Raw genomic sequence first — 26,704 nt, forward strand, 5'->3', positions numbered from 1 at the left:
ATTGTCTTATTTCACAAGGAGAGATTTTTGGATCAACATTACTTTGCAGCTTTGATTCTTTTCTCTGTTTGCCCTCCCCTCTCATACTTTGCTGGGTTAAGTTAGTTCCTGGGTATACCTTTGGGTTTTCATGTCCTAGAGATAACCAAATGAATATATATTTCCTATAAACTCTTTTGCAGTGAAGCACATGACTACATACCTAGAGCAAATGGGGTTTCGAGAGAGTTTCTTCTGATTATTGACTCATTCACAGACTAGTAGAACCATGTAAACTTCAGATCAAAGGGTACCTAGGGCTGATGGAGGACTGTTGACATCTGACAGTGTGTTGATATCTTTTTTCTGTTGTTTTTAGAATACTATTTAAAGTTTACTTTTCAGAATATTTCAAAATGTTATATTTTGATTGATATATAAATAAAATTTATATATTTGCTTTTCATTTTACAAAGAATAGCTATTATTTAACAGTATGGTAATTTTTGCTTTAATCTTATCACATTAATTTGCACATTATTTAATGCCTAGAGACTATGAAGAAAAAAAGGTTTATGCCCTACTTCCCATTTATCTTTTGAAATTTATTAATATCCACCTTTTGTAATTGCAGTGACTCTTCTCTAGTAAAGCTAAGTTGCTCTAGAAATGGCTTCTAATGTGTATTCCAGAATTTGAATGCTGGTGATTTTCAATGTGTTCTTAGCTTTGGTGCTGCCATTCTCCATTAATTTTGTAAAAAATATGATAGACTTTCACTTTATTCTTCCAGTTCCTGGCTATTAGGAACTTTGGAAAGACAAAAGAATATCAGAAGAGGAAAGGGTCAGTTTTCTGCTTGCCTACAATCACATCTAATTTAGCCTCTTATACAGTTCCAAGACATTTTTGGTACCTGTCAAGTGCAAAAAAGAAATGCAGAGATCATCTTCAAACAAGCCTTTAAAAACAGTGCTTTAAGATAAGGGCAATTGAAAGCTCATTTTTAGACCAAACAGCTAAAAAATAGGACACATGCAGTCACTACTCATCATTACATTTTTCTAAGTACATCTAAAAATCTCACCAGTTGCTCTGAGTATGCACTGATGTGCTGGAACAGTCTTTCATGACAGACATGCTTTATGGCAGGGTCATCTTCCCCTTCATGGGTGGATGTGGGTGAACCAGGGTCTCCTGGCTCTGCACAGTGAATGTTCTTGGATGATGTGTCTTGATATACCTGTGAAGGCCTCTCTTAGCTCCTTTTAAAGGATGTTATTATTATACCTAAAGAGTGAACTTTCAAGGCATCCAGGTTAAAACACAGGCTTTTCATCTCTTAGTGAATTTATATAGTCATACCTATATACCCCTTTGTAAGCAACCAAAGGAAAAAGTAAATATTTACTTTAAGGAATAATATGCTGACTTTTATTCTACCCCCTCGTTGGTATTTGGTTTTCATACCTGCGTAATTTTGTAAACTAAGCATAATCATTTTGATTTGTTTTTGTGAAGGAGAGGAATCTGGACTAAATTACGGTATTTCCATGAAATGTCACTAATAATTTCAAATCCATGAACTTAGATAGGGAGTGAGAAAATGTGAAATGGAGCCTGTGGTTTTCTCATTAAATGGCGTCGTGTGTTGCACACATTGTTTAGAGTCTCATTTTGTTTAATATGGGTGTGTGATTTCTAGACACAGAGAGTTGTTTAAAAAGATAGGATGTATGCCCTGTGAGTCTCTTTTACTTAAAATGGCAGGATTAATATTCATGTGACACTACACACAGGTGCACAGCTGTGGGATTTTAGAGCTCTGTATTCCATTCCCGTAAACTAGCCAGTTTCAGAACCTCTGCTTAATCACACTGACCACTGCAACTCAGATTATGATTTTTACAGCTAGTGCCACAACACCAATTTTCCCACAGCATTTCTTTCCCTCTTAATCCTCCTTCACCTTTGCCTCCTGGGAAGATCTGGCAATATTCAAATAGGACAGAGAATGCTTGATTTCAGAAAGAAATGAAAACACATCTGTTGCCATTGCAACAGATAAGCAACCAGACGGCCCTTTTCAACCGGGAGCGATTTTAGGCATCACTCCCTTCAATGGTGAGTAAAGCTATTGTTTTCAGGTTTTGTTAATTTTTGATGCCCCCAACTGCCCTCTCGCATCTGATCAAGGGCATTCCTGAACATGTGGACAGCTCAGTCTGGTAAAATAACTGACAGAAAACTCATGAGGGCCAGCCGGCTGTCCTAATGACCCCAAAACATGAAAGAACAACAAGGTGCAGGGGTCACAGAATACACAACACACAGGAGCTCCACCACGAATCCGTCTCATGTCATCCTCGCTGCTTAACCGCCCAGGGTGAGAGGGGAAACTGAATATCCCATTCCTACCCCGGAAAGAGAAATGAGTTGAGGTAAGGAGAAGTAACAGCCTTCCCTTCCCAAGAATCCTCCTCTGCCTTACCGCCACAGTACAGGCCCTTGAAGGCCCTTAATTGCTGATGCGGATGGAGCAGCTAGAATCACCTTGGGAGCTTTTAAATATCCTGATTCCCAGGCCACAGCCAGGCCAATTAAATTAGACTCTGAGGAATATCACCATTTAAAAAAGAGAAAGAGAAAAAAGATCCAGGTAACTCCAGTGTGCAGCCAAGTCTGAGACCCAGTGGGCTAGTCTGAGCAAGCTGGAGAAGAAATAAGTGCGGCGTCTGACAAGGGGATGAAGCTCCACTCTCCCCAAGGATACTTAGGAGCGAGTTGTTGTTGCAAAGAGAAGGGAAGAAAGAGAGCAGGAAGAACAAAGTTGCCCCTTCCTGTCTTTTTTTAAGTCAACTGCAGTCTCCACCCACCCAGTGCGGGTAACCTAGGCTTCCACCCGCAGCTCGGGGTGGGGGGTGGTGCGTCCCTAGGTCTGGGGGACTGGGCAGGGTGAGGTGACCGCTGGGAGCGCTACCCTGCGGCGCATCAACAGCCTCAGGCGTGGGCCCTGCACTCTCCAGAGAAGGCGGCGGCTGCCTGGTGGAGAGCAATTTGGGGACGCAAAAGAAAGCTGGCTCGTGCGCAGGTGGCCCTCACAGCCCCAGCCCACAGTTGAGCCAATCGCGGGCGCAAGCGCAGCCCGGTGGCGGCGGCGGTAACGGAGAGCGGGGCTCTGGCAGGAGCCCGCGGAGGCAAAGGCAGCGCCAACCGAGAGCCGCGCGCAGGCTGGAGGGAGACCCGCGGCGAGGAGCCAGCGAGAGCGCTCGGCGCTGGGCTGTTTCCTGGCCGAGGGAGGCAAACTTCTCATGGGGAAGAAGTGGAGGGATGCGGCGGAAATGGAGCGGGGCTGCTCCGACCGCGAGGACAGCGCGGAGAGCCGCAGACGCAGCCGGAGCGCCAGCCGGGGCAGGTTTGCCGAGTCTTGGAAAAGGTTAAGTTCCAAGCAGGGGTCCACCAAGCGCTCGGGACTCCCGTCGCAGCAGACGCCGGTGAGTGGCCGGGGGATGGGGAGAGCCCCAGTCTTTGCTTTCTTTTCTCCCTTCGCACGCGACTCGAGCCCTTTCCATGGTGCTGAACTTGCCTCCTTAAGGGTGAGAGCCAGGGAACTTGTGGCGCCGCTTCTAATGAAAGAGAGTGCTGGGGGCTGTGAGGAAGGGCGAGAAGGAACGTCTTCCCTCCCTTCAGCAGGGGAGGGTCTCCTGACGTCTCTGGCGGCTCTGCAAAAATTGAAAACATGTTCGAGAGGCGAGGGGGCTCGCTGTTAGATCGTAAGAGTTTTGCAGTTAACATAGCGTGTGAGACGTTGTCGAGTGTATTGTGACTCCTGTGTACGTTCCCAAGGGTCTGTCTGTGCAGCATGTCGAAGGTACTCGGCCTTCGCTGAATGAGGGCGGAATAGAAAGGGCATGCCATATTTTTACTCTCTTAGCACTTGCTCTTTCCATCCCACACCCCCACTATTTTAATGGGAGCGTTTAATTGTTTGCAGGATGTCATTTGCATACAGAGAATAGCAATAATATCCCAGGTGCTTGTAATCCTACTGCTTAACATATACAGCGTTCAGACAAGTTTTCCCATGTGTCAGCTCCTCTTCACTGTCTAATTAGTGCAATAAAAGCACTCCAGTGAAATTAATATAGGCATCATATGTGTGTAGAGAAGTGCAGTTGATAAAAAACTTTAGCTGCATTTGCATTTTTAGTATGTGAATATTATGTTTTCCTTTATCCCAGAGGGAGAGAACTCTGTTCTAGAAGAGAGCGCAAAGCCCTCCTGTTGCTTCTGGGGAAGGAGGATACACCACTTTCAACTTCCCAAACATCATTAAGAATACCAGCGTGTGTGTGTGTGTGTGTGTGTGTGTGTGTGTGTGTGTCTGTGTGTGTGTATTTGTTTTACACCCAAAGGGCTTGACAGCAGATGTTGCATATTGAAGAGACTTTGATTTAATTAGAAGAAAGAATGGTACATAAGCATTGATCCCACAGCGTGATTAATGTTACCCTGCTCTGTTTTCGGGAAGTCGTCATTGACGGATAAAAATTAAACCCTGAAAAGTAAGATGTTTAAACATTACTTCAACAGAATGTAATATAAACATTTAAAATTTTTGGTGTGTTTATTTTGGTTGCTTGTTTACAAAAATGTTATGAAATTTCAGGTATTTTTCTCAAATACTTAATGTTTTTTGTGAGCAGGTTTTTTCATCTAAATATGTGTATAGCACCCCTAAAAAGGCAAGTGATTTTACTTCAGGTATAGAAATATTGTTTAGAAATGTGGACTCGAAAATATTTTTTACAAAAGAATATTAATCTGAAGATAGGTTTTTCTGAAATAGATTATGTGGAAAATATAAAATTCATGACATCTGCTTTTATTAAGTATGTGAACTAAAAATTCAATCCTCTTTTTAATAGGAAGTCTAAGTGTTAATCTAAGGAACTTCTTAAGCTGCATTTTTTATTCTGTTCAACAGGTGTGTGCACAGTCTGTATCAGGAACACATAAAATCTTCATATAACTATGTTATAAGTTAGAATAAATGATTGCAGGTTTGTTACCTAGAATAAAAATGTGGGAAAGAGCCTAAGAGGGTACCATGACAACCAGAGACATCTGGAAAAGTAACTATGTCCTCCTGTTTACTAAGGATGATGATGGTACTGTACTTCTCTGTAGTACTTGTTAATTGAAACATTAGTAATTCAGTTAAAAACCAGTTAAGGCAAAAGCCTGTGCTTATTCTCACATTGCATGGCAAGTTTGATATTGATTTTCTTCTAAAAACCTAATAATAAGTGCTTGTAGCTATAATTTTTAATTATCAGTGTTTTAAACAAAGATAGTGAGGTTTTGTAAATCTTAGAGCTAAGATGGTGGTTTTGAACCAAGGTTTGATTCTATAGTTGTTAACAATGAGTTTTGACTTCATTTGTAAGTGAGATACCCAACTTATTATGCAAACAGGAGGAAGGAAATCATAATGCTTATAGCAGACATGCTTATAAAAGTTTTTAATCTTTAAGGTAAGATTTTTTCTCTCCCTTAAAGTGAGCTGTAAAAAAATAGCCTAACCTATAAAGATTAAAGCAGTTAATATGATTAATGCTGTTTTTTATTTATTCCTATGAATAAATAAGATATTCTATAATGTAGCTGTGAACCTTATTCATTATGTGTTGTCCCCAAAATATTGTGGTATCCATCCTGACAAAGAAAATATGAGGGGTTCACTCTTTCTTTTGAAGACAAAATAGAAAAATGTGGAAAAATTTGATTAATAGTAAAGCATGGGGGCTTTCATAAATCTTTTTCTTTTGAGAATATAAAATAATTGTTTTTTTAATGTGACATTTGTTACTGTCTTCTCTGCTTTAGTTGGATTCTTGAAATCACTTCCAGTTAAAGTTATTCCCAGGGAATGACATAGGCCATGACTCTGTCCTCAAGGGGAATGATTGTATTAGTTTTTTTTTTTTTTTCTTTTCTTTTTTTTTTGAGATGGATTCTTGCTCTGTCGCCGGGCTGGAGTGCAGTGGCACAATCTCGGCTCACTGCAACGTCCGCCTCCCTGGTTCAAGTGATTCTCCTGCCTCAGCCTCCTGAGTAGCTGGGATGACAGGCACACACCACCGCACCCAGCTAATTTTTGTATTTTTAGTAGAGATGGGGTTTCACCATGTTGGCCAGGATGGTCTCGATCTCCTGACCTCGTGATCTCCCCGCCTTGGCCTCCCAAAGTGCTGGGATTACAGGTATGAGCCACCGCGCCTGACCTAGTTTTTATTTTCACTAGCAACAAAGCATTGCATACATCGTAATTAATAGAAGATATTTTCTTCAGTAAGGAGAGTTCTGCTATACTCCTGGTATCCAGAAATACTTTATTCATGATCTGAGACATGCTGTTTTGGTGTGTGAAGTGTAGGGGAGGTCGGCTTGACTTGACTTTGGCAGTTAGATTTCCTACCTACTTATCACTAAATATGTAGGGGTTTTCTTAGAGGTTGGGTAACTCCATGATTTTGACGCCAATATTAGAAACCCAAAAGTTGCATTTCTGGTAGTCTCTTTGGAGTAAATTAACTCTTGATGCTCTTATGGAGTATGGCAGGCCTATGGTAGAAAATGTGTGCTATCCCTGCCACTGCCTACTTGGATCTGCTTCTGTTCTGGTGACAGGCAGAAGCAGCGCTGCCCTGTGCAATAGCTGAAGGAAGGGGCAGCTGTTCTGTGTCCTAATAGTGGCATTTAAAATGCATGTTCTCAAGTTCTGGACCACAATAGTGGGTGTGTCTAACAAATCAATCCTTGTTGATTTGAAAAGACTTTTTTTTTTTTTTCCATTTTTGTAATTCAGGAAACATCTTCTCTCCCATATTTTAAGGCTTCATGGTTTACAATGGGACAATGGAAGCTTTATGAATTCATGTTGCTTTGCTATAATCCATTAATCTACAGTACTAAAATTACACCCCAAATCATAAAATTCCGATACGGTAAAGTGGTATTTAATTATATTCATTCCTTGGAAATTGTTCCTGTCTGAGATTAGGTCATAGGTGATTTTTCAAATCTAAACTGTTTTTTAGTAAATGTAAAGACATTTTATATTAATTTCATAGTTTTATTATTATGAAAGTTATACATTTGAAATTCAGCTATCAAATTAAGTTTCTGGATATTAATGTTTTAAATACTGTCTGTGTTGAATTGGTCAATAGGTATAAAAGTAATTTAAAACTTCTTTGTCTCCATTCTATAAGATTTGGATTTCATATATCTTTGTGAATTATTGTTCTTGTTATTCCTGCTATTTGTTTTGATTCTGTCTGTACAGAAATGCATGGAAATCTATTGAAAGGTGATTCAGCAAGTGCTGTCTCGCATTACAAATGTCAGCTGCTCACCACAGCATGTATGTATTTTTATTTCATCTCAAATTTTTTAATCAGAATATAAAGAAAAAAATCCAGCATTATTTTGGGAAAAAGAGAAAAATAATTTAGATTTCAATTAAGTATATTTATCCTCTCCCAAATTATATGCTCTCCTTTTTAAACTTAATTTAAATTTAACCACACATTTATCTTTATTTACTTATTTATTTTTATTTAGGTAAAATATACATGTACAATTTACCATATTTGCCATTTTTCAGTGTATAGTTTAGTGGTAATAAATGGATTTATATTCTTTTTTTCCCCTCCATATCCCCCCCTTTCCCTTGCACTTAGCATGTATATATTTTTAATTTTAAAAAGAGATTTCTCTTTCTATCCCCACAGCTATTTAAAAGCTTGTTTTCAAATAGATGCAGATTTAATTTAGTCTTTGAGTAAACTCTGTAAAAGGAAAAAAAGAAACTGTGCTGAGGGAGTAAAATGATGGAGGTGTAATTAGAGTTGTTTTTCAACCTTAGACAGCACTCTTGCTTCCACTAATGCTATAATTACCCTTATCAGCAGGTACCAACCACAGATTATCACACCTTGTGCAGACAAGTGGGCAACTGAGAGAGTGTATGGAAACAGCAGTGAGTATGTAGAAAGCACAGTGCTGCCAAGTAAGCAAGTCCATTTCAGCTGGTTACCAAAGCCACTCTTCTCACAGCTATTTGAGATGCTGTGCGTGCAGGAGGGTTCCACAAACAAACCTACCATTCGTTTCTGATGTTGACTTGCCCTCTTTGAACCTACTAGGTAATTTCCAGTTTTCCCTGCTAAAAGCGGAATTCTTTAAGATCTTAAAATAAATGAGGAAGGCCGGGCACAGTGGCTCATGCCTGTAATGCCAGCATTTTGGGAGGCTGAGGCAGGTGGATCACAAGGGCAGGAGATAGCGACCATGCTAGCCAACATGGTGAAACCCCATCTCTACTAAAAATACAAAAATTGGCTGGGGGTGGTAATGCACGACTGTAGTCCCAGCTACTCAGGAGGCTGAGGCAAGAGAATCACTTGAACCCTGGAGGCAGAGCTTGCAGTGAGCCGAGATCACGCCATTGCCCTCCAGCCTGGAGACAGAGTAAAAACTCCGTCTCAGAAAAAAAAAAAAAAGCCGAGTCAAAGGCAAAACTAAAGTCAGAAAAACGGATCTCCCAGCCAATTTCCCATTTAAGGATTACGTGGCTAGTAGGTCCTTTGTGGCTATCATAGAAACAACTGCAACTGGGTGAAAAGAATTCTTGTTTCCTTTTTCAGTGTCTAATATGCTATTGCAATGTCATTAAACCTTTAGTAGTTTGTTCTTGTTACACAAAGGGCTCTCCTGATGAAAGCAGAGCGAATCTCCTGCAGTGCTAGCCCATTACTGTATAAACCATTTCTTGACAGGTTGATTTTTGTCTACTGCCTTTTACTCATTCTGTTAAGAAAATAAAAATGGGACAGTGTTGTATTGCTCAGGAATACAGTTGTATTTTCTGGTTATTGTGATATTTTTTGTGTGAACAACAACAAAAAAAGACCATTTTCTGATAATGGTCCATTTTGTTGAAGCATTTCTGAAATAATATCTTTCTCTAGTAATTAATGTAACAACCAACAAGCTCCTCCTCCTCATCACAGTGAATTAAAAATTTTAATTTAGTTTCAGCTTTAATTTGAGGACCACGAATATCTTAGAAAATGCCTAATTCAAATACTTTGTTTGGAGGAGTAAAATATCTTTGCATTGTGATGATTTTAAGTTTGTTTTCATTATTCCCAAAGATATTAGAACAGCTTCTCCTGAGATTAATTACTAGATCTTTAAAAACAATGGAATCATTAAAAATAACTTCTAAATAGTAAGAAAACATTACTTTCATTTTGTTAGACCAGCTGTGATGGTCTTCTATGTGTTGCTTTTACTTTTTATTTCTTTCATTTGCAAAGCCAAAAGAGGGCTGGTAAAGCAAAAATGAAAGGATTATAGAGAACAACGTTTAAAGAAACATTCATCTAACTTTTGTTGAGCACTTAAGAGGTGTTAGGCACCATGGTAAGTACTGGACAGCCTCTCTAATACAGCTGATAGTTTAACACAAGAGATATGCAAAGTGACAACACAGAGATATACAAAGTCTAGCTTTATAGTCAGAGTACATTGGAGCAAAGGTTAAAGGAGTCAATGCCTCTTTAAGTGTGGTGGTGGGAGGTTTGGAGAAAAAGCTTCTGAGACATTTATGCCTGCTTCTCAAAAGATGAGGAAGAAAAACAGTCGCTTGGGTTTTGCAATTTGGAAAGAGGGCAATAATACCTTTCTGAGAGTCATTTTAAATGAGTCATGAGGATAGATGCCAGTGCAGTGAATGGGAGACAAGTTAGATGAGGAAAAGAAATAACAACCATGACAGCAAGTGCAAATATTTGTATGGTACAGTATGGTGGCTTTGGAACTGAGCACATCTAGATTGGAATCCTGGTTCTGTCCATTATTAGCTGTGTAGCCTTGGGTGAATTATATTTCTATGACTCTTTTCTCCTCAGTTCTGTTAGGATAAGCCTTCTTCCTTTCCTAGTGAGTTTCAGATTCACTTTAGTGTTTTGTTAATATTTACTTATTTATTTATTTATTTATTTATTTATTTATTTATTTATTTATTTAGATGGAGTCTCGCTCTGTCACCCAGGCTGGAGTGCAGTGGCTTGATCTCAGCTCACTGCAAGCTTCTCCTCCCGGGTTCATGCCATTCTCTGGCCTCAGCCTCCCGAGTAGCTGGGATTACAGGCTCCTGCCACCATGCCCGGCTAATTTTTTTTGTATTTTTAGTAGAGACAGGGTTTCACCGTGTTGGCCAGAGATGGTCTCGATCTCCTGACCTTCTGATCCGCCCGCCTCGGCCTCCCAAAGTGCTAGGATTACAGGCGTGAGCCACCACGCCTGGCCTAAGAAAAGTATTTATTGTATTTATTCTTATTTAAAACTTAGTCTCAAATATACAAAAATAGTAGAGAACATGACAAAAATAATCCACATAATCATAATACACATTAGAGTCGAACAATTTGCCATCTTTTCTTCATATTTTTTTGAAATAAATAAAATGTCTTAAAAAAAAGCTAAAATATCCCCATGCCATTTCCTTGATTGTCTGGATCCCAATCTCTGACCTGAGCCAAAATTTTGCACGGGGCAGCAGGGGAGTGGTGCTGGCCTTCCGATCTAAGACTGTATTAACATTCAAATTAGACAGACTTGATTTCCAGACTGATTCAGGTCATTCGCTGGTTTTGCAACTGAATCTTATTGTCTTCCATCATGATAAAATGAAGATGAAAATACCTGCCCCCCAGGATGACTTATGAACATTAAGTGTATTGATATGTATAGTTAATTCAGTGTCTGGTCAGAGCTATTCACTGAATGGAAACAGTTATCTAACTATTGGTGTTAACTAGACTTGTTACAACACACGTGAAAAGCAGAAGTTGCTTTTGTTTGACAGGAAATGTAGTTTATGGTCTTTAATTTTTCTGAAATTAGAATGTTGTTGATCACATCCATGATGTAATGACTGATGATTGTATTGGGCTGGTTTTGAAAATGCTTTAGAAAATAAAATCAGCTTGTCTTTTCCAAGATGATTATTTTCTACAGCAGATCCTGGTCCTTGAAATGTCCATTCTTCTATGTTTTTACCAAAGGCAGTTTATTGACATTCTTGGGGCTAAAATATAACATCCATACTATAATGAAATATGATACTTTTCGCTTTTGGCATTTTTATTACTGGATTCTTTATGTATTGAAATAGAGTATAATTATAAAATTAATCTCTTCATGAAGCTCAAGGACTTTGGGAAGGAATGTTTTTAAAACTTTCTTTTATTGTGGGATATTACAAACATATACAAAAGTAGAGGCAATGGTGTAATAAACCTATAACCCAGCTTTAATAATGATCAAATCATGACAAATCAATCTTGCTTCATCTATATCCCTATTTTCTATTTCTTCTCTCTCCCAATGGATTATTTGTAAGCAAGTTTTAGGTATTACATCGCTTCCTCTAAAAAATATCTGGAAGAGAAAGATTTATTTATTTATTTATTTTTGAGGCAGAGTCTCACTCTGTCACCCACGCTGGGGTGCAGTGGCACAATCACTGCTTACGGCAGCCTCAACCTCCGGGGCTCAGGTGATTCTCCCACCTCAGCCTTCCAAGTAGGTGGGACTACATGCACGCGCCACCACACCCTGCTAATTTTTATATTTTTTTTGTAGAGAAGGGGTTTTGCCACATTTCCCAGGCTGGTCTCAAACTCCTGGACTCAAGCGATCCTTCCACCTCAGCCTTCCAAAGTGCTGGGATTACAGGCATGAGCCACTGCAACCACCCAGGACTCTTTATTAAAACAAAACTGTAACACTATAATCAAATTAAAAAAAAACTTCTTAACACCCACAGATATTAAGTTAGAACTGTATTTCCTTGATTATCTCATAATTCTGTTTGAATTAGCATCCAACTGTAGTGGACACATCATAATTTTCCTTTTTAGTCTATGGTTTTCCCTCTCCTGATCTCTCTTCTTTTCCTCTCAACAATTATTTGTCAGAGAAATGTATTTATCCTGCATAGTTTTCTACATTCTTTATTTTGCTGAATACATCCCAATGGTGTCATCTCTGATGTTTCTCTGTCCATTGTGTTTCCTGTGAACTGGTGATTTGACCAGGTGCCTAGATCACTTTTAATTTGAGTTTTTGGCAACAATACTTCATAGGTATTCTGGCTGTCTCTCATTTTTGGGTATTAGCCACCACTGGGGATGATTGCTTAGAGAAGGGGCTGGCAAATTTTTCTTCAAAGAGCCAAATAGTAAATGTTTTAGGATTTTTTTTCTTTTTTTTTATTCTGGAGTTTCGCTCTTTAGCCTGGGCTGGAGTGAAGTGGTGCCATCTCTGCTCACTGCAACCCCCACCCCCTGGGTTCAAGCGATTCTCTTGCCTCAGCCTCCCTAGTAGCTGGGATTACAGGTGCCTGCCACCACTCCCGGCTAATTTTTGTATTTTTAGTAGAGACAGGGTTTCACCATGTTGGCCAGGCTGGTCTGGAACTCGTGACCTCAGGTGATCCACCCACCACAGCCTCCCAAACTGCTAGGACAGGCATGAGCCTCTGCGCCCGGCTGATGTTTTAGGTTTTGCAGGCTATAAGGTCTCTTATAATCATTCAATTCTTGCTGTTACAGTTCTTTCAAAAGCAGCCATAAGCATTATGTAAATAAATGGTCATGGCTGTGTTCCAACAAAACATCATTTATAAACACTAAAATGGGAATTTCACATAATTTTTACCTTATGAAATATTATTCTTTTGATATTTTAACCATTTAAAAATGCAAAAATTATTCTTAGCTTACAGGCTAAGAAAAACTGATAATGGAATGGATCTGGCCTTTATTTGGAGTTTGCCAAGATCCATTATTTTATTTGGGCATTGCAAAATATGATATTATGATTCTGCCTTTCCTTTTTCGTTTATTAGCTGAAATAATTTTATAAACAGAAACTTCCTTCATCAACTATTTTCTTATTCTGAGTTATAATTCTTAAATAGTCAAGATAAATGTTTGAGACAGTTTTTAAAAAGTTGAGCTAATAATAATAGGAGTTGTGTGGTGGCATTAATTTGTTAGTGTACTGTCAGGCCTTAGATTTTAATTGGGGCATTGTATTCAGTTAACTAGCAGAAAATATTTGGCCCATTAATTGTGGAGGCCAATTAAAGTATTATTAAGAAATAGAACTTGTAAAAATATATTGTCAAACTATTTCTGTATTAAAGATTCTGCTTTCAGAATTTAAAAAAGTGTTGGGCATCGTGTTAAGTTTCCAATGCTGCCATAAGAAATTACTACAAACTTAGTGGCTGAAAGTAACATGTATTTATTATCTCAGTTCTGTAGTATGGAAGTATGACATGGGTTTCACTGGACTACATACACATCAAGATGTCAGCAGGGCTGTGTTTCTGTAATATCTAGATGAAAATCTATTTGCTTGCCTTTTCCGGCTTCTAGAAGCCACCCACATTCCTTGGTTCATGGTCCCTGTCTTAGTCTGTTTTCATACTGCTGATAAAGGCATACCCAAACCTGTGAAGAAAAAGAGGTTTAGGCGGGGTGTGGTGGCTCATGCCTGTAATCCCAGCACTTTGGGAGGCCGAGGTGGGCAGATCACGAGGTCAGGAGATTGAGACCATCTCAATCTAGTGAAACATGGTGAAACCCCCGTCTCTACTAAAATACAAAAAATTAGCCAGGCATGGTGGTGTGTGCCTGTAATCCCAGCTACTCTGGAGGCTGAGGCAGGGGAATCGCTCCAACCCAGGAGGCGGAGACTGCAGTGAGCCAAGCTCAAGCCACTGCACTCCAGCATGGGTGACAGAGCAAGATGCCATCTCAAAAAAAAAAAAAAAAGAAAAAAAGAGGTTTAATTGGACCTACAGTTCCACTTGGCTGGGGAGGCCTCAGAATCAAGGCAGGAGGTGAAAGGCACTTCTTACGTGGTGGCAGCAAGAGAAAATGAGGAAGAAGCAAAAGCAGAAACCCCTGATAAACCCATCAGATTTTGTGAGACTTATTCACTATCACAAGACTAGCACGGGGAAGACTGACCCCCATGATTCAATTACCTCCCGCTGGATCCCTCCCACAACATGTGGGAATTCTGGGAGATACAATTCACGTTGAGATTTGGGTGGGGACACAGCCAAACCATATCAGTCCCTTTCTCCATTTTCAAAGGCAGTAAAGTTACATCTTTTTGGCTTTTCTGCTATCATATTGCTTTTTCTGATTCTCCTCTTCTGCCTCTCTCTTCTGCATTTAGGGAAACTTATGATTACATTGAGTCCACCTGGGTAATTGAAAAACCATCTCTTTATTTTAAGGTCAAATGATTAGCTACCTTATTCCCCATTGATATGTAAAGTAGGATATTCACAGGTTCTGGAAATTAGGATGTGAACCTCCTTGGGAGGTTATTATTCTGCCTTCCATAGGCATTGAGATATTACTTTTTGATTTGTTAACGCTTCACTAGAAAATGTTATGGAGATGGTGTTGAATGATTCTCTCTAAGGTGTCTTTAAATACATGATAAATACTCATGTGTTTGCAATGAGGTTCTGCTGGTAGACAAAGGAACAGAATAGATGAGGTTCCTTGTACACTTTGGTTTTCTGAGTATTGAATTTATAGTGCTGGCGGTAGAAGGGGAAGTTGCCTTTCTTACTAGTGGATATTCAGTAAATTTGGGTATGTGAATGTTTTGTGTTAAAGAGCACCCACTCCCTACAAGATAAAGACTCAAATGCTGCAGAAGAAAGAAATGTGAAAAAGACTTCTGAGAGACTTACTTGCTACAGATGGGAGAAATGAAACTAGGATTTGGCATATAACATGATATATTGTGAGTCTATTAGATAGTAATTATACGTATTTTATATATTATGACTATATTATTCACATTATAAGTACACTAAACTTGTCTTAATTATATTACTAGTCTGCTAAAGAGTTTAGTAAGATGGGTCAAATGAGTGAGAAAACCAATGGATTGTACTTATGAACAGATAGTGTAAATTTCAGTTATTGATTAATTGAATCAAAGCTGTACAGGTAAAATAATTTTTTGAATATTCTTATTTAATATTTTCTCCATGGATATTGCAAAATGCAATTATTAATAGTTTGTAAATATTTTATTATTTTTTTCTTCTCAATGAATGAGAACAACACAAGTTGAAATTTTGCATTATAATTAATTTTAAGATGGAGCTGTTACCATTTTTTCATGTTATTTGAGGACATCTGATTTTTGATAAAAGTGTCTCCTTTGCTCCATAAATAAAGATTATAGTAATAGATAATTATTATACATCACTGTTAATAGGCAAGAAAGAAAGGTGAAAAATTTAGCACTCAGGCTTCAAAGTGTTAACGTCAAATAAGGTGAGAAGTTGAGTCTCCCTTTCTTTTCAAAAATGGGCCTATTTTAGGGAAGTATGGCTTTGTGAAGAAGTCTAGAAAATTCTGAGCTGAAAAACCAAATTACTGCAAGTACAACTGAAGTCATACCATATTGGGCCTTGAACAATTAAACTATAAAACTTCATGGAAACAATAAATAGATTGTTTTCCCTAGAATATCTGTCACAGAGGATGTGTTTTAGTCCATTTAGGCTGCTCTAGTAAAATACCATAGCCTGGGTGGTTTATAAACATCAGAAGATTATTTCTTATCATATCGAAGGCTACAAAGTCCAAGATCAAGGTGCTGGCAGATATGGTGATTGGTGAGGGTGAAGGCCTGCTTCCTAGGTGGCTGTCTTTTGCTGTGTTCTTATGTAGTGGAACTTTTTTATAAGGGCACCAATCCCATTCTTGAGGGCTCCATTTTCATGACCTAGTCATCTCCCAAAGGCCCCACCTCCTAATATCATCACCTGGGGAACTAAGTTTAAACATATGAATTTTGAGGGTGACGCAAACATTTAGCACACAACAGGATGACTTTATTAATTTATTTATTTATATTTTTTGAAACAGAGTCTTGCTCTGTCACCCAGGCTGGAGTGCAATGGAATGATCTTGGCTTACTGCAGTCTCCACCTCCTGGGTTCAAGTGATTCTCTTGCCTGAGCCTCCCGAGTAGCTGGGACTATGGGTGTGCGCCACCACGCCTGGCTAATTTTTTATGTATTTTTAGTAGAGACGGGATTTCTCCATGTTGGCCAGGCTGGCCTTGAACTCCTGACCTCATGTGATCTGCCCACCTTGGCCTTCCAAAGTGCTGGTATTACAGATGTGAGTCACCGTGCCCAGCCTCAGGATGACATTCTATGATAATTCAGGAAATTTCCAAACTGCATAAACCTTCTATGTGTTAGAAACACAAAGAGCTAGGGAATGTGAAGCATCCAACCTAGAGCTGCTATTGTCCTGTCAAAAGTCAGAGAGATATAAAGCCAATTTGCCTATAGCATGTGTAGCAGGTAATCTTGGGTTATGTGTCTACAACACTCATTTGTATCTGTGGGAAAGTTTTGAGCTTAAAATTGCAGCACTTGTTCAGAATTAGGGAAAAATGAACAACCATGTTTGTAGATATACAGCTGATGGAGACTCTGATGGTTGGATATTGTATTAGTTTGTTTTCATGCTGCAAATAAAGACATACCTGAGACTGGGTAATTTATAAAGGAAAGAGGTTTAATTGACTCACAGTTCAGCATGACTGGGGAGGCCTCTGGAAACTTACAATCATGGCAGAAGAGGAAGCAAACATGTCCTTCTTCACATGGTGGCAGGAAGGAGACATGCCAAACAAAGGGGGAAAGCCCGTTATAAGACCATCAGATCTTGTGAGAACTCACTCACTATCACAAGAACAGCATGGGGGTAACTGCCCACATGATTCAGTTACCTCCCACTGGGTCCCTCCCATGATGTGGGGATTATGGGAACTACAATTCAAGATGGGATTTGGGTGGGGACATAGCAAAACCATATCAGAGATGAAGGCTTAGAAATTCTGCAATTGGTCATTCATGGCTGCAAAGAAGTACAAGTGAAGCATGAAACAAAAACTAAAGAAAGCTGAAGATTATATTCATAGCACAGCATAGAAACCAAGACAAAGGCAAAAAGACTTGGACCTTCACTTTTAGACACTTTTCTCCTTATCTTTCCTAACTAAGGATTTTACTGTAGTTATACTATATATTATTAGTATTACTATTCAAACTTGTGTGTATAATTAAGTTTAAGGTAATTGGTGAGTATTCATTATATGTCTTTTATTGTTGTTGTCTGTATAAATTCTCTCATAAAAGAAGCCCTTCAGGATTTATTGAGAGGAAGTAGTATAATTGGACCTGACATTTGCTGTCACCAACACATTGCCCAGAGTGGGTACCAGTTTCAGAATAGGATCTATTCCCATTTTTTGGCTTCATATCACAAAGTCATCCCTGTAAACACACATTTTGAACAAAAAGATAAACTTTAAAATTGTTTTCCCTGTTCTAAATTATTGACAGCCATTTTGTGACAGAGAAATGGGTTTTTATGCATTTAAAAGCATTAGATACTCCCACACTAAATGAAATTAATTTTCCTTAAAAGATAAACAATAATGATTCAAATTACCAAGGCCTAGGACAAAATGAAAATGATCTGGCTTACAGCTACAAAAAGAGCTCATTGCTTTGAAGGTTCATCAAGTTATTGAATGTAACTATAGAATGCACTGGTAACAGTAACTAAAACAAGAGCTTAATTCATGTTATTAAGACCAAACATCCCAAATGAATAGGCCATGAAAAATGAATGCAGAAGGAACCAGAGAGAAGCAAAATAATGTCCTACTTTTGTCTCATTACCCATTGAATAGAGTTGGGGGACAGAAAACATTATTTTTTCAATCATACTGTATCTTGTATAACTGGTGCCTTTGGGTCCACTGATGGAGACAGACTGTTAGGCTGGTATGATAACATCATGGTCCTGTATTAATGTGAGCAGTGAGGTAATTCACAGGATATTGTATTACTGCATAGTTTATGAATCATACACATTGTAAGACCTCTAGAAGGCTGGATGTTATTGCTTCTTCCTGGGTAAAAACCTTACATGTACATAGAGTATAATCGGGTCCTTTGGTTTAGGATCTCCTTCAGGGCAACGACTGTATTTTATTCATCAGTGTATTCCCAAATCTTGCTGAGTGGCTGGCATGTTGTAGAAACTCAGTAATTGTGTGTGAAGTAAATGAAAGAGCATAATGAAAATCCTGTAGACTTTGGTGTTTCATATCCTGGACAGAGAGAAGATGAAGTAAGAGAGAAAAATGAGCATAATTTTGGCATTTATTAATACCAGGCTCTTTTAATGATCTCTTATGTAATCTTTCATCATCATTCCACTGTGGGTTTTATTTTGATGCACAAGTTATGGAAGAAGAAATAAAATTTCAGAGAAGTGAAGTCTATTTTAACCAAGGTCAGCTGAGAAAAGGTAGAGAAAGAATTCAAATATAACTACCCTTTAATTTTTTTTCAATATGCTATGATTTGTGAATCAGAGGTAAGATGATAAAAAGAGTGTAAGCAGCGTTAATGTGTGTCTTTTCCCTCACAAAGATGATTTCTTCTTGAAGTTGGCTTAAAGGTCACTATGGATGTTGACACTAAGTCAAGGCAGTACTTGATAATGAGACTGTATTGTCTGCAGGCCTGCAAACAAGCTTAGTTTGAGGAGAATTATTGAATGAAAAAAATAAAAAATAGGGCAATATAATTGTATTTACATGACCTGAAGACTTTATTTCCAGTATCTTTTTAATGTGCTGAAACATGTACTTATCCTTTCAAGTTTTAGTAATCCCTGGTTATTTCTTTATGTGATGTCAATCAAAACCAGATCTAGAAAACTTTAAATTCATCAAGTGAAACTTACAGAACGCTTGTTAAGTGGGCTCTCTCTCTCTCTGTGTGTGTGTGTGTGTGTGTGTGTGTCTGTGTGTGTGTGAGATATCCACTATCAAAAATATGACAAGAGACAAATAAGTATCTTCATTAGGAGTTTAATTTGAGGAAGTTATTACCTTGGTTTATCTCAGGGTTAGAATAGAGTCAAGTCAATATGCTGTATCTTCAATATTTTTGATTGTATCAAACAAGTATTGATGTCCATCACAATGACCTTCAATCAAGATACTGTACTCAGTCATAAGAGGATAGATTTCTGTTTTATGCTTCCTACTTATTATGGCAAGAAACTGCATTCAGATCAGAAAGAGAAATGTTCAGAATCAATGGGTGAAAGAAGAGTTGATGATTAACTAGAAAATCATTTAATCAAAAATACCCCTTTCACAAGCATTCTTTTTTTTTTAAATGAAGTCTTGCTCTCTCGCCCAGGTTGGAGTGCAGTGGCATGATCTCGGCTCACTGCAACCTCCGCCTCTTGAGTTCAAGCGATTCTCCTGCCCCAGCCTCCCAGCAGCTGAGACTACAGGGGCACGCCACCATGCCCAGCTAATTTTTGTATTTTTAGTAGAGATGGCGTTTCACCATATTGGCCAGGCTGGTCTCGAACTCTTGACCTCGTGATCCACCCACCTCGGCCTCCGAAAGTGCTGGGATTACAGGTGTGAGCCACTGTACCTGGCCACCAGCATTCTTATTTAATCTCACTCTGTATGCTTATAAAAGGTATAAGACTACAGCTTTAAAGCCAAGTATATTTAAAATCTAATTAGGACATGTTGCCTTTTGCTGCTGATCTAAGTAGTGACCATAGAATTGAAGAATTTCCATCCATTCTTTCCCATCTTGTAGGGATATAAGAGAAGCAAAATGTGCTGACCCTCTTCATTTGTTATGAGAAGAGGGGGGAAAATGAATATTTGATGTATGCTTAGCATTTTGTTAAGTTTTTTTTGTTTATTAAAGTTTCATATTTCATATGTGTTATCTCATTCAATTTGTACAACAATCTGATTATGTAGGTAACATTTTCATTTTATCAAGTTCCAGCCCTCCTGGAGCTTATATTCTAATGAAGGCCAGCAGAAGATACACTGGTAAGCAAATAAATATGTAATAAAATATCTAGTGATTGTAAGTGCTGTGAGGAAAAATAAAGCAAGACAGGGAGATAGAGAATGAGAGGGGGCATCATTTGAGCTAAAGAGAAAGCCTATCTGATTGTTGCTGTTAGGTAGATGTCAGAAGGAAGTGAGGGAGCAAGCCATGGAGATACTAAATGAGGGAAAGAACATTCCATGCAGAGTGAACTGCAAGTACAAGTGTCCCGAGACAGGGGCATGCCTGATGTGTTTGAGGAACAAGAAGGCAGCTAAAGAGGCTGGAGCAGTCAGCCTGGAAAAGAGGGGTAGGAGAGAGAGATATGAACCCAGGTCTGACTCCAAACCTATGTGCACAAATGCTCCCCTCAATCTATGAATTGGTGGACTGTGTAGCAATTAGGGAAAGATTAGGGGATTCAAAACAACCCTAGGCTTTGCAATATACAGGAGAGTAATGTAGGAAATCACAAACAGAACCGTAAGATGTTTTATTGAAGGCAGGATGATGTAGTTTGGCCTTTAGGATATTGGAAGCTGTGTATTTGCAGATTCCAACAACACAGGGCAGATTCAACTGCAGTGACATGAGAATGTTAGTGATAGTTACCCATGTTGGACTCCATGTTCCAGAAACTGTTCTGTGAGATCTACATATATTGAATCATTTATTTCTCATGACAACCTCATTGTACTCATTTTACAGATAAGGGAACTAAGGCACAGAGATATTAAATAACTTGCCCAATGTTATGAAGTTTAGGTTTGAAATCAGCCTGTCTGGCTCTACATTCTGTAGTCTTAAAAAGGGGAGGAAATAGAAAAAAATGTAGGGCAATTCTTCTTTTATTCTTTTATTATTATTTTTTAACCCATTACTTTTCTGAAATATGGAGCAAAGATTGACAGATGAGCTACCAGAAAAAACATTTACTCTCATCCCTCTGAAGAATATGAAAGGTAGTTGGGAGAAATGAGTTAAGAATAGTGAAGATCCACTTTGATAGTCAAAGTATTTTCTCATTCCAGTTTCCCTCTGGCTGATGATCAGGACAAAAATGAGATTAACCAATGAGATACAGTATTGTGCAAAGATTAGGCCCTCAATAAAATGCTCTTTATATCTAGATAAAAAGGCTGTTTCCTTTTTTTTTTCCTTTGAAACAGGGTCCCACTTTGTTGCCCAGGTTGGAGTGCGGTGCAATCATGAAGTTCTTACTTTCAAATTAAGAAGCAAATTCTTGAAATCTGGGTCAACTTGATGATTATAAGGTATTCATTCAGTACCTACTCAAGGATTAAAAGGAGCCATGAGAAAGTATAAATCTGTTTTTGTTGTTGCTCTTGATATTTTAAAAATTTGTCTGTGTGTTATATGTTTTTCATTAGGCAGGTCTTTTAGATTAGTATCACTTGCAGATTGGCTGCTGAAACACACCAGAAGCATCAGAATAAGTAGTTTTAGATTTCATTTGTCAAGCTTGGTAGAGATTCATCAACGATATAAACACTCACACATACACACTCACAGTTCCTAAGAACAACAACAAAAAACACATGTCCAGAAATTCTGAAGAAACTCAGTGATGAAATGTAAAATTCTTCATCCAAATATGTAACTGATTTTAAACAGCCACTCCATTGGAGAAGGGTTCCCAAACTTGATGGCCATCTGAATCACCTGGAAAGCTGTTTAAAAAAAAACAGGCTGGCTGGCGCGGTGGCTCACGCCTATAATCCCAGAACTTTGGAAGGCTGAGGCGGGCGGATCATCTGAGGTCAGGAGTTTGAGACCAGCCTGGCCAACATAGTGAAACCCCATCTCAACTAAAAAAAAAAAAAAAAATAGCCAGGCATGGTGGCGGGCGCCTGTAATCCCAGCCACTTGGGAGGCTGAGGCAGGAGAATTGTTTGAACCTGGGAGGCAGAGGTTGCAATGAACTGAGATTGCGCCATTGCACTCCAGCCTGAGCAACAAGAACGGAACTCCATCTCAAAAAAACCAAAAAACCAAAGAAAGAACAGCAACAAAAAAAACAGGCTACTGGATGGACTATAGCATGCCTGTGAACTTTCTATCTCTGTAGCAGGGTTAGGAAAACTATAGCTTGAAAATGTCCTCAGGTGATTTAGTTGATAACCCAAATTATGATAACACATTTTATTTTGTATTTTATTTTTTTCAACTTTTATTTCAGATCCAGGGGGCACATGTGCAGGTTTGTTACAGAGGTATTTTGTGTGATGCTGAGGTTGAGAGTACAGTTGAATCCATCATCCAGATAGTGAAGTGACCATAGTACTCAAGAGGTAGTTTTTCAACCCTGGCCCCCTGCCTCCTCCTCCCTCTACTGGCCCCCTGCCTCCTCCTCCCTCTACTAGTCCCCAGCGTCTACTGTTTCCATCTTTATGTCCATTTGTACCCAATGTTTAGCTCGCACTTGGTGAGAACATACAGTATTTGGTTTTCTGTTTTTGTGTTAGTTTGCATAAGATAATGGCCTCCACCTGCATCCAAGTTGCTGCAAATGACATGATTTTGTTCTTGTTTATGCCTGCATAGTATTCCATGGTATTTATATACCACATTTTCTTTATGCAGTCCACTGTTGATGGGCACCTAGGTTGATTCCATGTCTTTGCTAGTGAGGATAACACTATTTTAATGACTATTATCTATGATGGTGGTTCTCGATATTAGCATATATCAGAATCACCTGGAGGGCTTGTTAAACCACAGCTTACTGGGTCCCATCCTCTGGATTTTCTAAATAAATACAGCTGAAGTGTGGTGTGTGAATTTGCATTTTTAACAAGTTTCCAGGTGTTGCTTCTGCCTTCTGATGGTCTGGGCATGACAGTTTGAGAACCCGTCAGTTATAGAAACTTTAGAGTAAGACTGAGGAGGGTTTAGGAGAGATGCGTATCACCACTTTGAGTCTATCAACAACAACCTGGACTCCATGGTACAAGATGGAATCATTGACCACTGAAGAAAAAAAATACTGTAAGTAAGACATTATTGTTCTAAGGTATAATTAATCAATTTGGTTGTTTGTGGTTTTAGCGAATTTGTGAATAATGCACTAACCAGGGGCAATACAACATTATACAAAGCCATTTCTTAGCCGACTACCAATGTCTAAAATCTAGTTTCATGAGATTAGAAAGAGTAAAGTTGGGGAAGTAATCTTTTATTCAAGGATGAAATCATAAAATGGCAGACATAAAAAAGGGAGATAAGCAGGCGTTTCTCAAGACAGAGGAAAAAAATAGAGAATTACCTCTGGGATTAGGTCTGAATTTTTTTTTTTTTGTCTTAATGCCTTAGTAAGTACTTTACAACTGTTAGTACAGTGTAAATCAGTGTTCTTACATCCTAAATTCTTCTGAGATGCCAAGCTAATAGGAATAAAGTCAAGGAAGCTTTTCACAAAAAAACCTGTGAAGCATCTATATGATTTATGGGGTCCAGTGTAAAATAAATATGCAAGTCCCCATATTCAGAAGTTAATAATTTTAAACGGCAACAGCAGAACATTACAGCATGAGGCTCTGTGCAATTAAACCAATCTCGTGTCCCCGAAGCCAGCCCTGGGTATAATCAAGAGAGTTTCAGAAGACTGGAGTTGGATTTGAGTTCTATCCCTGACACTCTGTGTCACTATGAGTAACCTACCTTATCTCGTGGCTTGTGAGTTTCTTCATATGTACAGTTTGGAGAATAATCCTTATCTTGAAAATTTACTGAGAAAAACAAGTTAGGTAATATGTAAAAGTACCAGTGGTAGTGTGTGGTATATGCAGACCATTAAAAAAACCTCAAAAACCCTTAAATTAAAAGAAAAGAGTTGCTGGGGCTGAAAAGATTATTTATTTTCCCAGTATGGGTGTAATTTTGCAAATTCTTATAAAGCTGATTAATTCCTTAAATGTTTATTGATTGCCTATAATGTGTTAGGCATCGTCCTAGGTGCTGGGCTTACTGATGTCCTTGTGCAGATCGCAGTCTAGTGGGAGACACAGCCAATAAACAAGTAGATGAAACCTAATTGTGAAATACGAAAAGTGCAGTGGCATAAAATAACTGGCACAAGGGGTATAATATTAGAGGGAGGCCAGGGAAATCTTCTCTGAAGAGGTTACATTGAGGCTGTTATAATCTAAGGGTGGAGAATGATCTGGTATAGGAAGTGCATTCCAGGTAGAGGGAGCAACATGTGCAAACTCTCTTCAACAGTGAAGAACTTGGCATGTTTGAGGAACTAAGAGAAGATTAATAGGCTGGAGCCAGAGAATGAGGCAAAGAGTGCTATGGGATGAATTTAGGGAGAAACATGGGGCCAGATTTTGTAGCCCCTTATGGGTCAATGTCTGGGCTTTATTCTATGCATGATGGGAACCATTGAAGAGTTTTAAATAGGAAAATGATGTGAGCTGATGAATATTGCTAAAGTCTCTCCAGATGCGTTGTGAGGGGAAGAGTTGGAAAAGGCAAAAGAAAAGAAGTGAGAGGTTATTGTGGGGGAAAACCTGGTGAGAAATGATGGTCTGGACCAGGTTGGTGACAGTGGAGATGGGAAGAAATGGACTGATCTTCTAATGTATTTTTGTGGTGAGTGCAATTGAATTTGCAATTAATATGCATGTGGGTGTTAAGAGAGGCAGATGAATCAAGAATGGGTCCTATGTTTCTGACTTAAGCAGCTGGGTGGATGGTAATATTTATAGAAATCCTGAACACGTGGGGGAGAAATAGGCTTTGGAAGAAAGCCAAAGGCCAAGTTTTGAACATGCTGATTTTGAGATGGTGGCAACGAATTGGTGAGTTCAATACATGTGACTAGAACCCAAAAAGATGTCCCAGTTAGAGCTAACCTGGCTATTATCGGTTTACGGGTGATATTAAAGCCCATGAATACATGATGTTAATTAGGATGATAGTACATAGAAAGTAAGGGGGTCCAGGAAAGAGCCTTGTGGATTTATTTAGTAGAAGAGCTATCCAGGGAAACAGAGAAAGAAAAACCAAAAACATATGTAGGTAATTATATTACAGAGGCCAAGAGTGGAAGGCCTTTCAGGAAAAAAGTGATTAAGAGGGTTGAATCCTGCTTAGAGAGGTCCAGAAAGGTGAGAATATTAAATAGCCCATTGCATCTGGCAATATGAATTCTTCGTGAATTTGTCAAGAGCAGTTTTGCTATAGTAATAGGGACAAGAAGCCAGACTGGAGTAGGCTGAGGAATGAGTGACATGTGAGGTCATGGAGACAGTGTGTACATTCAATCTTTTGAGAACTGTAATGTACAAGGGAGCAGAAGAAATGAGATGGGCAACTGGGAGGTCCTATGCTGTCAAGGTACTTTTCCTATTAATATGAAAAATACCAGGGCATGTTTCTGAACTGAAAGAAATGATACCATCTACAGGGAGAGAATGATGGTGGAAGACAGGGAGACACCTATAAAATACAAACTGAGAGAAGGCCAGAGAAGATAGGTCCTCTATAAAATAAAATTGTACACAAAAGCAAAGGGACTCATTCAGAATAAGAGGAAACCAGAGTAAACCTAACATTGTCAGTAATATTTGCAACTGACTAGATCTGTCTTATGATATTGCTTATATTTACATTATTTAACCTGTTTCGTATATTTGTTTCTCTCCTTGACTTGCCAGAGGAGAACATGTCTTATTTATATGCATAGGTTTCCTGACACCTAGCACACTATCTTAGCCACATGTGTGGTCAAGGAGTTTCTTGAAATGTTTTAGTGAAAAAAAAAAAATGGAAATTTGAACCTCAATCTGTTTTTAAAAGTTGGTAGAAAAAATGCCACAAAATGGCTTGCCACAAGGTAATAAATGGCAATTCCTGACCTATATGTAAACAAAAATGCAAATTAAAACCTAGGATTGCTGACTTTGGATACAATGAAGTGAAGAAATGGTCTTAATGGAAGGCCAACTCTGTGCTGAATTATCTGGAAAGAACCTTACGACATTGTAATGTTGAAGGTAGTCTATAAGGCATCTTTAAGAATTCAAATGATTTGAGCTTTGGGCGGAGCTCAAAAGGCACCCTAGAATGTTGAAAAACTATTGAGCGGTGCTTGCGACAATTGGGAGCAGTCAAGGTCTAGAAGCTCAGCCAGCCTGACATCATTCAGCCATTTTTGTCAACTTGTCCTTAACAAGGTGGATACGTTACTGGATTTGCAAGAAAAGCAGATGAAAAAAGTAGGTTAGTTGGTAGAGTTTGTAATGTGGATTCCTCTGGTGTTGTCTCCAGGGTCATAAGGGTCCAAAGTCACCTCCAGGGAGGAACTTTTGTCCTTCCTGGTAGAGAAGGGAGAAGGGAAAGGTTTGTAAATTTATGTTCTGCTTTCAGGCAAATAGGAGGGCAGAAAGCTTTGTGTGTGTGTGTGTATGTGTATGTGTATGTGTGTGTACCTACATATATACGTGTGTGTGTGTGTGTGTATCCATCTTAAATTTCATAGTTCCAAAAAGGCATAATGCACTTTGTTTTCTTGTATTTCTAGAAGAATATAGATATTGTTTTCTACCCACAAGTTTTAGTAATGAGCATAAAATATTGAGAGAAAACAAACTGCTTTCATGG

General features: G+C 38.7%; 1 protein-coding gene across 8 annotated transcripts in view; it reads left to right on the forward strand.

Moving 5' to 3' along the window:
* The first annotated feature begins 2,971 nt into the window (after window positions 1–2,971).
* TRPM3 (transient receptor potential cation channel subfamily M member 3) overlaps window positions 2,972–26,704 on the forward strand; it is a 943,194-nt gene continuing 919,461 nt past the window's right edge. For all 8 annotated transcript variants that reach the window (XM_055272296.2, XM_055272299.2, XM_063636996.1 and 5 more), the window contains exon 1: window positions 2,972–3,473. In XM_055272296.2, the coding sequence (XP_055128271.1) occupies window positions 3,291–3,473 (183 nt within the window). In that variant the 5' untranslated portion in view covers window positions 2,972–3,290. The remainder of the gene's footprint in view (window positions 3,474–26,704) is intronic.

Source organism: Symphalangus syndactylus, chromosome 3 (genome assembly GCF_028878055.3).
Source record: "Symphalangus syndactylus isolate Jambi chromosome 3, NHGRI_mSymSyn1-v2.1_pri, whole genome shotgun sequence".
In the NCBI taxonomy this organism is placed as follows: domain Eukaryota; kingdom Metazoa; phylum Chordata; class Mammalia; order Primates; family Hylobatidae; genus Symphalangus; species Symphalangus syndactylus.